At 50.9% G+C, this 12,473-nt stretch overlaps 1 protein-coding gene across 2 annotated transcripts in view; it reads right to left on the bottom strand.

Moving 5' to 3' along the window:
• Positions 1–12,473, bottom strand: part of LOC144672905 (neutral alpha-glucosidase AB-like) — a 35,708-nt gene that overhangs the window by 3,371 nt on the left and 19,864 nt on the right. For both annotated transcript variants that reach the window (XM_078534904.1, XM_078534905.1), the window contains 12 exons: positions 12,164–12,317; positions 10,669–10,904; positions 10,323–10,449; positions 9,135–9,214; positions 7,599–7,742; positions 6,532–6,628; positions 4,056–4,157; positions 3,270–3,513; positions 2,043–2,107; positions 1,275–1,351; positions 1,106–1,180; positions 6–119 (listed from right to left, as the gene is read on the bottom strand). In XM_078534904.1, coding sequence (XP_078391030.1) covers positions 6–119; positions 1,106–1,180; positions 1,275–1,351; positions 2,043–2,107; positions 3,270–3,513; positions 4,056–4,157; positions 6,532–6,628; positions 7,599–7,742; positions 9,135–9,214; positions 10,323–10,449; positions 10,669–10,904; positions 12,164–12,317 — 1,515 coding nt within the window. The remainder of the gene's footprint in view (positions 1–5; positions 120–1,105; positions 1,181–1,274; positions 1,352–2,042; positions 2,108–3,269; positions 3,514–4,055; positions 4,158–6,531; positions 6,629–7,598; positions 7,743–9,134; positions 9,215–10,322; positions 10,450–10,668; positions 10,905–12,163; positions 12,318–12,473) is intronic.

Raw genomic sequence — 12,473 nt, 5'->3', positions numbered from 1 at the left:
GGTACCTGCGCATTCAGTGCCACGTAGAGGGTGTAAGGGTCACTCAGCATACAGGATGACGATCTCCGAACACGTTCTTTCCGAGCGATGATGGTGCCTCCACGCTGGTAAACTGGAACCTGAACAAGAGGCCAGGGGCAAGAGATCATTCCAGTTAAAAGTCAGGAACTGAAGTCTTTCAATCTTCGATTCTTTGTTGAACACACAAACTCAATATAGTGCAGGAAAACGATTTGGGCTCAGTTTAATCTGATGCTCAAGTGGAGAAATGATGCGACATTTTGGACACCCAGAGTTGATTCAGGGGTTCGGGCTTCCGGGAATCGGCCTGTGATCCCCGGTGAAGGGGCGGGATCCCGGGGAATCACCCCACACGGGAATCCCGGTGAGGGGGCGGGATCCCGGGGAATCACCCCACACGGGAATCCCGGTGAACGGGGCGGGATCCCGGGGAATCACCCCACACGGGAATCCCGGTGAACGGGGCGGGATCCCGGGGAATCACCCCACACGGGAATCCCGGTGAAGGGGCGGGATCCTGGGGAATCACCCCACACGGGAATCCCGGTGAACGGGGCGGGATCCCGGGGAATCACCCCACACGGGAATCCCGGTGAACGGGGCGGGATCCTGGGGAATCACCCCACACGGGAATCCCGGTGAACGGGGCGGGATCCCGGGGAATCACCCCACACGGGAATCCCGGTGAAGGGGCGGGATCCCGGGGAATCACCCCACACGGGAATCCCGGTGAGGGGGCGGGATCCCGGGGAATCACCCCACACGGGAATCCCGGTGAACGGGGCGGGATCCCGGGGAATCACCCCACACGGGAATCCCGGTGAACGGGGCGGGATCCCGGGGAATCACCCCACACGGGAATCCCGGTGAACGGGGCGGGATCCTGGGGAATCACCCCACACGGGAATCCCGGTGAACGGGGCGGGATCCCGGGAATCGCTCCACACGGGAATCCCGGTGAACGGGGCGGGATCCCGGGAATCGCTCCACACCACACCCAATGGCACTCCAAGCACAGGGCTGTATTTTACCTTTAGCCAACAAGCATGAAGTGTGAAGAGACAATGTTTCAGTGTTTCCTTACCGTGCTGATGGTGACAGGGACGTACAAGGTCTGTGAGCCAGTGTGCTTCTGGTGGCTGTGAACGTCATACCAGAACTGTGGGAGAATTACAGCAAAGAGTTAGTGCATCCCCGCCCTGCAGGGTGTGGGGAGGGGGAAATAAACAACAACGTTCGGTCCAGAACCTCACCTGCCCTTTCCCTGGCATATAAACCTGAACTCCTCGGACATCCGGTTCTAACACTGGGCGGACGAGCAGCGCGTCGCCTAGAACAAAGACAAGACGGCCGTTAACTCACTTCCCTCCCTGTGGAAATCTGGAACTCTCGACCCCCCCCCACCCCACCCCACCCCTGCCCAAAATGTCATCGAGGAGGAGGATCAATTGGAAAGGTGCAGACTGAGATCAGCAGATTGGTGTTGGGTAAGGGGGTTAAAGGGAAGGGCTTGTGATGTAGTGGGTAGTGTCCCTGCCTCTGGGCCAGAAGCTCTGGGTTCAAGCTGCACTCCTGGACTTGACAGCCACAGAACGTGGCCAAACAGGTTGACTATCGGCCTGTAAATCCTCCCAATAATCCTGATGGCAGGCGGCAAGAGAGGGAGTTTCCTGGTCAGCCGTACTGCAGAAGGCAACGGTAAACCACTGCTGTGCTTTGGTGACCAGGGGACTTTCGTTGGCTTGGCCCATGATTATATGTTTGCCATCGCCCCCTTAGGGCAAGGTACCTGAAGAAAGGGATTAAGGATTGCAGAACCAAACGTGGGTAGATGGAGTTAAGATAGCGATCAGGCACGATCTAACTGCATGGAGGAAGAGGCTTGGATACGTCCTGTGCAACAGGCTTGAGGGGCCGAATGGCCTCGTTCTGTTCCTGAATGGAGAAAGGAGGGGGTGGGGTGGGGGGGCGGTTTGAAGAAGGAAGGTAAGAGAATTCCACAAGTTAAAGGTGCGACTTACCAAGCATGTACTGGTCATCCAGGCTGAATGTATTCACATCACTGGGGAACTGCACCCACATGGCTCTGAGGAATGAAAGCAACAACTCAGTCCTCCATTTACCTCCAGACCTACTGCTCCGGCCTGGGGTGCAGCCCCTCATCCTGAACACCATCATTTTCTGCAAACTCATTAAAGACCCGCATTTCTCTAGCACCTGTCACCAACAGCCAATTTGTGCACAGCAAGATCCCACAAGCAGCAATGTGATAATAACCCAGATCATCTGATTTAAGTGATGTTGGTTGAGGGATAAATATTGGCCCAAGGACACCGGGGAGAACTCCCCCCTGCTCTTCTCCCAATAGTGGCCGTGGGATCTTTTACCCCCACCCGAGAGGGCAGACGGGGCCGCGGTTTAATGTCTCATCCTGAAAGACGGCACCTCCAACAATGCAGCACACCCTCAGCACTGACCCTCGGCACTGACCCTCCGACAGCGCGGCGCTCCCTCGGCACTGACCCTCCGACAGCGCGGCGCTCCCTCGGCACTGACCCTCCGACAGCGCGGCGCTCCCTCGGCACTGACCCTCCGACAGCGCGGCGCTCCCTCGGCACTGACCCTCCGACAGCGCGGCGCTCCCTCGGCACTGACCCTCCGACAGCGCGGCGCTCCCTTGGCACTGACCCTCCGACAGCGCGGCGCTCCCTCGGCACTGACCCTCCGACAGTGCGGCGCTCCCTCGGCACTGACCCTCCGACAGTGCGGCGCTCCCTCGGTGACGGTCTACTCTAAGCCGTAATTCCGCAGCAGAGTGACACATATACCCTCACATCTCGCCCAGCTGCTGTGAATCCCCAGGTGACCACGTGTCCTTTATTTCCTGCTCTCAGTGGCATCTTTCAGACTTGCCACTTTGAAAGAATGGGGCTCTCTCAACTCAAGCCCACTGCACCTTCCCCGAGTGTTTGCTTACTGTCGGGCTACTTTGAAATGAAGCCACGTGTAGGTGAGAGCCTCACTCAGTCTCCCCTACCTATTCTAGCCTCAGGCAGCAGCATTGATGGGCCAACACTCACCAAACCCAGAGGAAGCTCATTACACAGAGATAACCAGAAACCCAAAGCGGGACAAGCAGAGCATCAGCTAAGCCCAGCAGCCTGCTCTTACCACCCGAAAATGCACCATAGGAACAAGTGAACACAGGTAAACACACAGACATTCAGAGCTGAGTGAAGTGACATTACCTCATGACAGGCTCTCCAGTCCTATAAGCATGGTAAAACAGAGTGTACCAGAAGGGCAGCAGAGCATAGCGCTCTCGAATAGCTGTACGGATCAGCAGCTTGTTGTCTTCCCCAAAGAGCCAGGGTTCTCGTCTCGGGGTGTCCAGGTGAGCGTGGGCTCTGAAGAATGGCTGATAGGCTCCAGCCTGGTACCAGCGAACCAGCAGCTCAGGGCTAGGGTGCTTGAAAAAACCACCAACGTCCGCTGCAAAGTAGGAGGGGGACACGGTCAGGGCAACACCCAGCTATCAGGCCCCTAAAGGAAGGTGGGGGTACCGCACCCTCACAGGAAGGGCGGAGGGGAATCCCGCACCCTCCCCACCCTCCCAGGGGGTGCCACACCCTCCTCCCACCCCCTCACAAGAAGGGAGTTGGCACCCCCACCCCGCCCAGAATTGTATCAGATTCACAGCACAGAAACAGGCCATTCGGCCCATCTGCTGGTGTTTCTGCTCCAGATGAGCCACCTCCTCCCACCCCCACCCCCCCCTCTTCATCTCACCCCATCACCATATCATTTTTTCCTTTCTCCCTCGTGTTTATCAGCTTGGCCTCAGATGACATGAGGTCGAGGAGGGGAACATGCTGTTTGAATGGGATGGTTATCATCCCTCATGGGCAGCTCCTTTCATACTTCACCTCAAGGACACCCAGGGCAGCAGTGAACACCCAAGCAGAGGCTCAGTCTAGGTTCAGAGTTAAACATCTGGTGTAAGGTCCCAGCCGCAGGGACAGGAACACACTAACCTCCGCAGAAGGAGATGCCAGCGAGTGCCAGAGACAGGCACATGGGCAGCGAGATCCTCAGGTGGTCCCACTCGGCCGAGTTATCGCCTGTCCACACTGCCCCTGGAGACAAACAGAAAGGAGGAATCAGAACAATTGGTAAAGCTGAGCTGACTACACCTTTGTACAGCGCAGAAGACAGCATCATGTGGAACAGGAATCGGGGAGAGACTAAAATACTCACAGGAGTGAAATCTAACCTGTAACGCTCCAAACTGTGGCCGTGTCAAACCACGACTCGGTTCACTCTCTTCCTCCGATGTTTTTGGCTTCTTCAGTGTTATCAAGAGGAGGGCCTTCCACCCGGGAGTCTTGGGCTCTCAGTCCAGGAGGTTAAACACTCTCACATACAGCATATTCCCTTTCTCCAAGCCAAACAATACTCCTGAACACAACTCTACACAGTGAGCAACCAGTACCCCACTGAAAGATTATCCCTCCTGTGCCACTCCAGCCTTCCTCAACAACAGTGTACAACACAGAAACAGGCCATTTGGCCCATCCTCTCTGTGCTGGTGTTTCTGTTCCACATGAGTCTCCTCCCACCTCTTTCATCTCCCCCCCATCACCATATCCTTCTATTCCTGTCACCCTCTTGTGTTTATCCAGCTTCCCCCTTAAATATATCGATACTATTCACCCCGACCACTCCCTGTGGGAGCGAGTTCCACATTCTTCCCACTCTCTGGGTGAAGAAGTTTATCCTGAATTCCCAGTCGGATTTATTAGTGACTGCCTTATATTGATGGCCCCTAGTTCTGGTCTCCCATCTTCTCTACGTTGACCCTATCAAAACCCCCTTCATCGTTTTAAAGAGCTCAATCAGGTCACCGCTCAGCCTTCTCTTTTCTAGAGAAGAGCCTCATAGTGTTCAATCTTTCCTGATCATTATAACCTCTCAATCCTGGGATCAAACTTAACCTCTTTTTGTAATAACCATAAATGTTCATAACTCCAAGTCCAGCTTAACCAAGGTTCAGTACGAGAAAATGAACTCCAGTGCTTGGAATGTTTTTTTTATATATAATAAAATGGCCTTACATTACTTCATTTAAAGATTTCTAGCCCCTTTGGCCCTCTACCTGAATTCACTTGTGCTCGTGAGAACTCAGAGATGGGCTTCTGACCCAGCTCCTATAAAATCAGCGGTAGGAACTTGTTCCCACCTCTCCCTTGGTAAATGCCAGTGTTAGAATCATCTCTCTCAAGACTGAAGTTTCCTCTTTCAAAATGGAAGGATCTGGCATGACCTGGATGTTAACCTGGGGTTGTTTTTTTTTAAAAAAAAGGGTCATAAGTTCACCATGGAACCATCAATAAGTAGGCCAAGAAAAACCCTGACCCATATGGTACTTGAGAGGGAGTTGATTGTTTGCGATGAACTGCAAAGCACTTTAATTAATGAAAATACCTGGAAAAAGTCAGCAGGTCTGGCAGCATCTGCGGAGAGGAACACAGTTAACGTTTCAAGTCCGGATGACTCTGAGTTAACAGTATTCCTCTCTGCAGATGCTGTCAGACCTGCTGACTTTTTCCAGGTATTTTTATTTTTGTTTTGGATTTCCAGCATCCGCAGTTTTTTGCTTTTATTTTACTTTAATTAATGAAGCTGGGGGACAAAAGGACAGTCACACGACAGAGAGAAAAAAGCCTTCAGTTGTGAACCTGCCTGTTTTGAAGGCAGTCTTGTTCGGAGAACAAGCTGAGAAAGGAAGGCTACCTCTCTCTACATGGTCTAAAATTGAGAGTGGCTATCAATCTGTAGCCAGAGCATCTCATCTGAAGAGCCGTACAGACTCGAAACATTAACTCTCTTTCTCTCTCCACAGGTGCTGTCGGGCCTGCTGAGTTTTTCCAGCATTTTGTTTTTATTTCGGATTCCCAGCGTCTGCAGTATTTTGCTTTTACCTCATCTGAGTGTAACCAGTCTGCTTTTGGACCTGTCCGCGTGCGCCTGTCCGCGTGCACGCGTGCGCCTGTCCGCGTCCACGCGTGCGCCTGTCCGCGTCCACGCGTGCGCCTGTCCGCGTGCACGCGTGCGCCTGTCCGCCTGTCCGCGTGCGCCTGTCCACGTGCGTCTGCTTGCATGTGTGTTAATGGGGGAATTCTTTAAGAAGCAATAGTTATACTTCCCGATTACAATCGTGTGTTGACCAGTACTTGCAACTTGTTAAAAGAGGTTTTGTTTTATAATAAAGTAATCATTCTGAGATTTGAAAGAAGCCTAGTCAGAGACTCTTTTCTTCTGGGTACTAGGGGTATAGGTAAACAATTGGCCATTTTGGTAAGAAAATTAAACATTTAAATGAATGGTACGGCTGCGGAGTAGTGGGGTTCGAGAATTTGCGCACTCCTCCCATCCTGGTCAGGACACCAGCCATTCTCAGGCTGGTAGAAAACACTCTTCATGTGAGAAAAGAAAAGCAGTGCCTCTCACCATAACGCTGGGATCCAGCGAAAAAGCCTCTCGTTAGGACAAAAGGCCTCTCTATGCCCCCAGAACGCTGGATCAGGCCATTTGATGTAGCCATTTGCTGCAAAGCAAGCAGAAATAAAAGATCATTCCCTGACGAGAGACCACCAGTGATATGAACACAGGAACAGGAGGACTTGCAACCCCTCGAGCCTAATCAAATAGATCATGTCTGATCGGTATCTTAACTCCATCCACCCTCCTTGGTTCTGTGGCGGTGTAGTGGTAATGTCGCTGGGCTAGTAATCCAGAGGCCCAGACTAATGCCTTGGGGTCATGGGTTCAAATCTGACCACAGCAGCTGGTTCGAATTTAAATTCAACTAACAAATCTGGAATTGAAAGCTAGTCTCACTAATGGTGACCATGAAACTATCATCGATTGTCATTAAAAACCCATCTGGTTCACTCAGGTCCTTTAGGGAAGGGAATCTGCCGTCCTTACCCGGTCTGGCCTACGTGTGGTTGACTCTGAAATGGTCTAGCAAGCCACTCGGTTCTAGGGATGGGCAATAAATGTTGGCTTGGTCAGTGACACCCACATCCCATGAAAGAAGGAAAAAAAAACCCTTAATCCCCATACCTGACAAAAATCTACCAATTTTGGCATTTCCAATTGACAGCTTTTTGTGGGGGAGAGTTCCGGATTCCCACTCCCCTTTGCGTGAAGAAGTGCTTCCTGGCATCACCCCTGATCGGCCTGGCTCCCATTTTAAGGTTCTGCCTCCTTGTACTGGACTCCCCCTCCACCTCAGGAAATAAGTTCTCTCTATCCACCCTATCGAATCATCTTAAGCCCCTTTGGGGAGTCAGGAGGTGAGTTACTCGCCGCAGGATTCCCAGCCTCTGACCTGCTGCTCTTGTAGCCACAGTATTGACACGGCTAGTCCAGTTCAGTTTCTGAATGGGCAAAACATTCCAGAAATGTGTGCAACATATACACAATAAACGGTAAGTGAACCCCTCCTGCTCTGGGAGCAGTATCTTCATTCCCCCCAGCACCCCTGCCCCGACAATCTGCCTGGTACTCACCACATACAATGCGTAAAGGTTGTGAACATCCCTGTGCTCAAAGCCGCCCATGTGGACAGCGTCTTTATGCATAGTCACCTCGGGCCCATTGAACACCGAGGGCTCGTTCATATCGTTCCACGTGTACAGATTGTCCATGGACCCCTTGAAGACAAGAGGCAGCAAAAAGAAGAAAGCAAGACAGTGAGTTAGCAGGAGGCTGGAGGTTCACAAAGAAGATTGCAACATTCTGACCAATGAGAGAATCATAGGATCATACAGCTTAGGAGGCCACTCTGCCCATCATGCCTATGCTAGCTCCTTGAAAAAGCTATCCGATTAGGACCACTGGCCATAGCCCTGCAAGTATCTTCTTTCACTATTTGAGAGCGGAACAGACACCAGTATGTTAGTTTGAGGAGCTTGTGAGGACAGCATTTCTGCAGCAGTTATTGAATGAACCAGTGTTTCTACAGCATCATTCACCATCTCAGGATATTCCACAGCGCTGTACAGACTGAATCTTTTTTTTTTGAAGCGCAGTCACTCTTGTTAAGTAGGAAACGCAGCAGTCAATGTGCGCACAGCAAGATCCCACGTTCAGCACTGTGACAATGACCCAGCGGATCTATTTCTGATGTCGGACGAGAGATAAATATTTCAGATCGTTTAGTGCAGCTTCTTCAGGAGTTTCAGGGTTTGATCCCGGTTCTGCTGTGTATTAGCCGAAGCTCTGCAACTGACCCCCAGGTCATGGAGGGGGCAAAGTGTGAGTCAGGGTTCCCGCGCCTGGCTCTTGCTGGGGGTTCAGCTCTACGGCTGCCTGCCATGCTCCAGAGACCTCAATCTATAAATCCAGGCTGACACACCCAGTGCCGTACGGAGGGAATGTTGCACAGCCAGTGTTGAAGAGCAGAGGGGAGTTCTCCCCAGTGTCCTGGGGCCAATATTTATCCCTCGAGCAACATCACTAAAATTAAACAATCTGGGCCATTATCGTACTGTCATTTGTGGGGTCTTGCTGTGTACAAACTGCCTGCCGGGCTTCCTGTAACAGTGACTACACTTGCAGTTTATTGGCTGTGAAACACCTTTGAGATGTTACGAGATTATTAAAGATGATGATGTACAAACGACAGTTTCTTTCTTCACGTGAGAGTACAGCTGGGATAGAAACGTTCTCCCTCTTCACACCCAGCATTAACAAGAACTCGGTGGGCGGTTGTCTGTATGAACAGAACGAGTAGAATGTAGAGGACAACCATTCCAGGTAGACCAAGCCCCGGGGAATATCCATCCTCTCTACCAGACTGACATCCTGCAGGAGAGATCTGTAATTCATGGTGAAAGACAGACAAATTCTGTACCTCGGAATTCATTCTCACAAGTCAAAACCATTTCATTTCCGATCTTGCCAGCTAGTTTTTTTGAATTCCCAGTCTGCCCTAGATTGAAGTTCAGCTCTCTGCATTGAAAGGACAGTGTGCTGACACACCACCCTGTCCACTGTCGAAAACCCACACACGAGTTCTGGAACGTTACAGGGTTTTAACTGACCTCGTACTGATCGTAGGCAAACATGCTGGCCCACCAAGATCGCATCTCGGGGTTGGTGAAGTCAGGATAGCCAGCAGAACCTAGGACAAGTAGACAAGTATTAAATCGCTGGCATTAACTACACTCTACATCCATCAACTCACACCATCCAATATAAAACAAAACTGCAGTAATCAGCATTTCAGAAGCTAAGCAGAACTTAGCTAGTGCCCAAAAATCTGCTGCAAGCTACACAGGTAACATGGTGCAGAAAACAAAATGGATGGCAGAAGCCAGTGAGAGTGGCATCGAAATAGTTACAGGTGATATTGAGAAGGAGCTCAAGGCCCAACAGTGTATGGATTATCCTGAACAATATAGCTGCAACATTGAACTAGTGAGCCACTGTAATGTGTTCTGGTCAGAGCTCACGCAGTGAGATGATGCAGGGAACCACCAATGTCCTTCATTCATGTCTTTGTTATCTCCGACTTCACTATTTCAATGCTTCCCGGCCAGCCTCCTACCCTCTGTAATCCTGATATCAATCAAGCTCTGCTTACTTAGTTACGTTGAAGGGTCATTCGGACTCAAAACGTTAACTGTCCGCCGATGCTGCCAGACCTACTGAGTTTTTCCAGGTATTTTTGTTTTTGTTTTGGATTTCCAGCATCCGCAGTTTTTTGCTTTTATCTCTGCTCCCCATATCCCAACTCATGCCAATCTGTTTCCCTATCATCCTGTGTCCGCTGACCTACACCGTGCTCAAACCCCATCCACAGCCTCATCCTGTTCCTTTCTCTGCAGCCTCCTCCTTACCCTACAATCCTCTGAGCTCTCCACGCTCCTCCGTTCTAGACTCTAATGGACCTCCTTCACTCACAGACTTGCTTTCAGCTGCCTGGGCCCTAAATTCTGGAACTTACTCTGCAAATTTCTCTTCCCCTCTAAGAGACTCCTTAAAACCAATTCCTTGGCTGCGTGGTTAGTCACCTGCCCTAACATCTGAGTGTCAAATTCTGCCTGATGACACTCCTGTGAAGCTTGGGCTTGTTTTACATTAAAGGCGCTATATAAATGCAAGCTGTCATTGCTGCTGAGATACTGATCCCCGACGACTGAGACTTTTGAGACAGGCAGAGGAATCTTAAAAAAGGCTGAGGCAAACAGGCACCAGGAAAGAGTACAGGAACAATTTGTAACGATTACCTGGCCAGCACCAGCCTTCATAATCACTTCCATCCTTAGTCTTAATGTAGTAGTTGTGAGACTGGATGGTGGTGTGAACCTTGTAGCCACTGTCGATCTTGATGTGGGGGTCGACTATACTGACCATCTAGACGAGTGAAGCAGAGTTAGCGATCTATAGGCAGTGAAGCTTTCCAAAAGTAAAAAGATGTGCAATTCATTCAAGGAGGCAGCTCATCACCACCTTCTCAAGGGCAACTAGGGATGGGCAATAAATGCTGGGCCAGCCAGCGAAGCCCACATTCCCTGAATGAATATTAAAGAAAAATTCCCACACCCTCTCCTTTCTACATTTCTGTTCTGTTACCTTCCGCTTCTTGGAGGCAAGGTTTTGCAGCATGTCCTTGGGATTCGGGAATTTGTTGGTATCCCAGGTGAAGTACCGCTTCCCGTCCGTGTGCTCGATGTCCAGCCAGATGACATCATATGGGATATCGTGCTCGTCGAAGCCGGCATCCACACTCTGGACATCGTCCTCATCATTGTAATTCCAGCGGCACTGGTGATAAGCGATGGCGAAGAGAGGGGGCAGAGCCTGTGTGCCTGGGGCCAGGGGAGAAACAGTAACAGCAATCAGCAGTCTACCCCCTGCAACTCATCCATCTCCTTCAAGACTGCAGCTCTCAGAATCATCCAGCACAGGAGGTGCCCATTCGGCCCCTCGTGTCTGTACTAGCTCTGCGAAGCGGGTCACACGCGCTCCACTCGAACCAAGCTTTTGGGCTGCACACAATCTAATATATAGCAACATGAGCTAAATGGTACAGTTTAAGGTGAGGCAGCAACAGAGAGGCCTGGGGAGTGTACATACACTAATCTCTGAAACCGGCCGGACAAGTTCAGAAGGCTGTTTAAAAAAAACAAGTGTGGGTATTATAAAAAGAGAGGCATTGTGTGCAGACCAAGGAAGTTATAATGAACCTTTACAAAGACTGGTTAGGCCCCAGCTATTGTCTCCCACGCTGGGCCTCACACTTTAGGAAGGGTGTCGAGGCCTCGGAGAGGGTGCAGAGGAGGAGATTTACTAGAATGTTCCCAGGGACTTCAGTTCATGTGGAGGGACTGGAGAAGCTGTTCTCCTCAGAGCAGAGAAGGTTAAGGGGGACTTTCAAGTTGTTTGAAATGGAAGAGTTCTGACAGAGTAAGTAGGGAGAAACTGACTGAAGGTAATTGGCAAAAGAATTGGCGGGGAGTTGTGGGGGGGGGAGGTAAAAGATGATGAGAATTTAAGTTTAAAATGAACACAGTTCATTATGATGACCTGGAAGGCGCTGCCTTAAAGGGCGGTGGAAGCAGATTCAATAGGAATTTTCAAAAGGGGAATTGTATAAATACTTGAAAAGTAGAAATTTGCAGGACTGTGGGGGAGAGAGAGCAGGGTTGGGGGTGGGGAAAGAGTGGGGCTAACTGGATAGATCTTTTTTAGAGCCAGCACAGGCACGATGGGCCAAATGGCCTTCTCTATGCTGTCTCATTCTAGGAGTCTCAGAAATGCACTGGTGCTAACAAAAAGGCCCACAGTTGACACAGGTGGTGAGGAGTTGGCACTGGGACCCATTTCCAGTGGTTGGTGGCGGGGGGGGGGGTCTGGAAACACTGTCACACAAAGGATGAGAGAACAGGCTCAGGGGGCTGAATGGCCTCCTCCCTGCTCCTATGTCAGTGACGGATGCAGAGCTTCAGTAAGGCACCCTCAAAGCTCTATATTCTCCACTCTCCCAGCCCTTTCCCAGCACTATTTCAAACACCAGGAAGGCAGGGTCAGGACTCCGGCCTTTGCAGCGACCTCCCGGCTGATGTACCTGTAAGTGAGGCGTACTGCTTGAAGACATCAAACGGAGACGGTCCCAGGAGCAGGAAAACATCGATGATCCCACTCTCGGAGATCCAGCGGACATCAGTCTGTGGGATTTCATTCGCCCCCTGCACGTAATCCAGCATCTTCCCAAATAAAGTCTGTGAAGGGATCAGGCTTGGTTAGAATGACCAAATACCTTACAACACACATAACCATTACACGTTCCAATCTCAACACTGGGAGGCGGGGGCGTCTTTCCACAGTCTCCCAACTGAAAGTCCTTCATTCAAAATCTCGCCAAGTTCACATGAGCA

Source organism: Cetorhinus maximus, unplaced genomic scaffold (genome assembly GCF_964194155.1).
Source record: "Cetorhinus maximus unplaced genomic scaffold, sCetMax3.hap1.1 HAP1_SCAFFOLD_140, whole genome shotgun sequence".
Lineage (NCBI taxonomy): Eukaryota > Metazoa > Chordata > Chondrichthyes > Lamniformes > Cetorhinidae > Cetorhinus > Cetorhinus maximus.
Note: the sequence above shows the minus strand (reverse complement) of the source record. Positions and strands in the feature narration are given on the sequence as shown.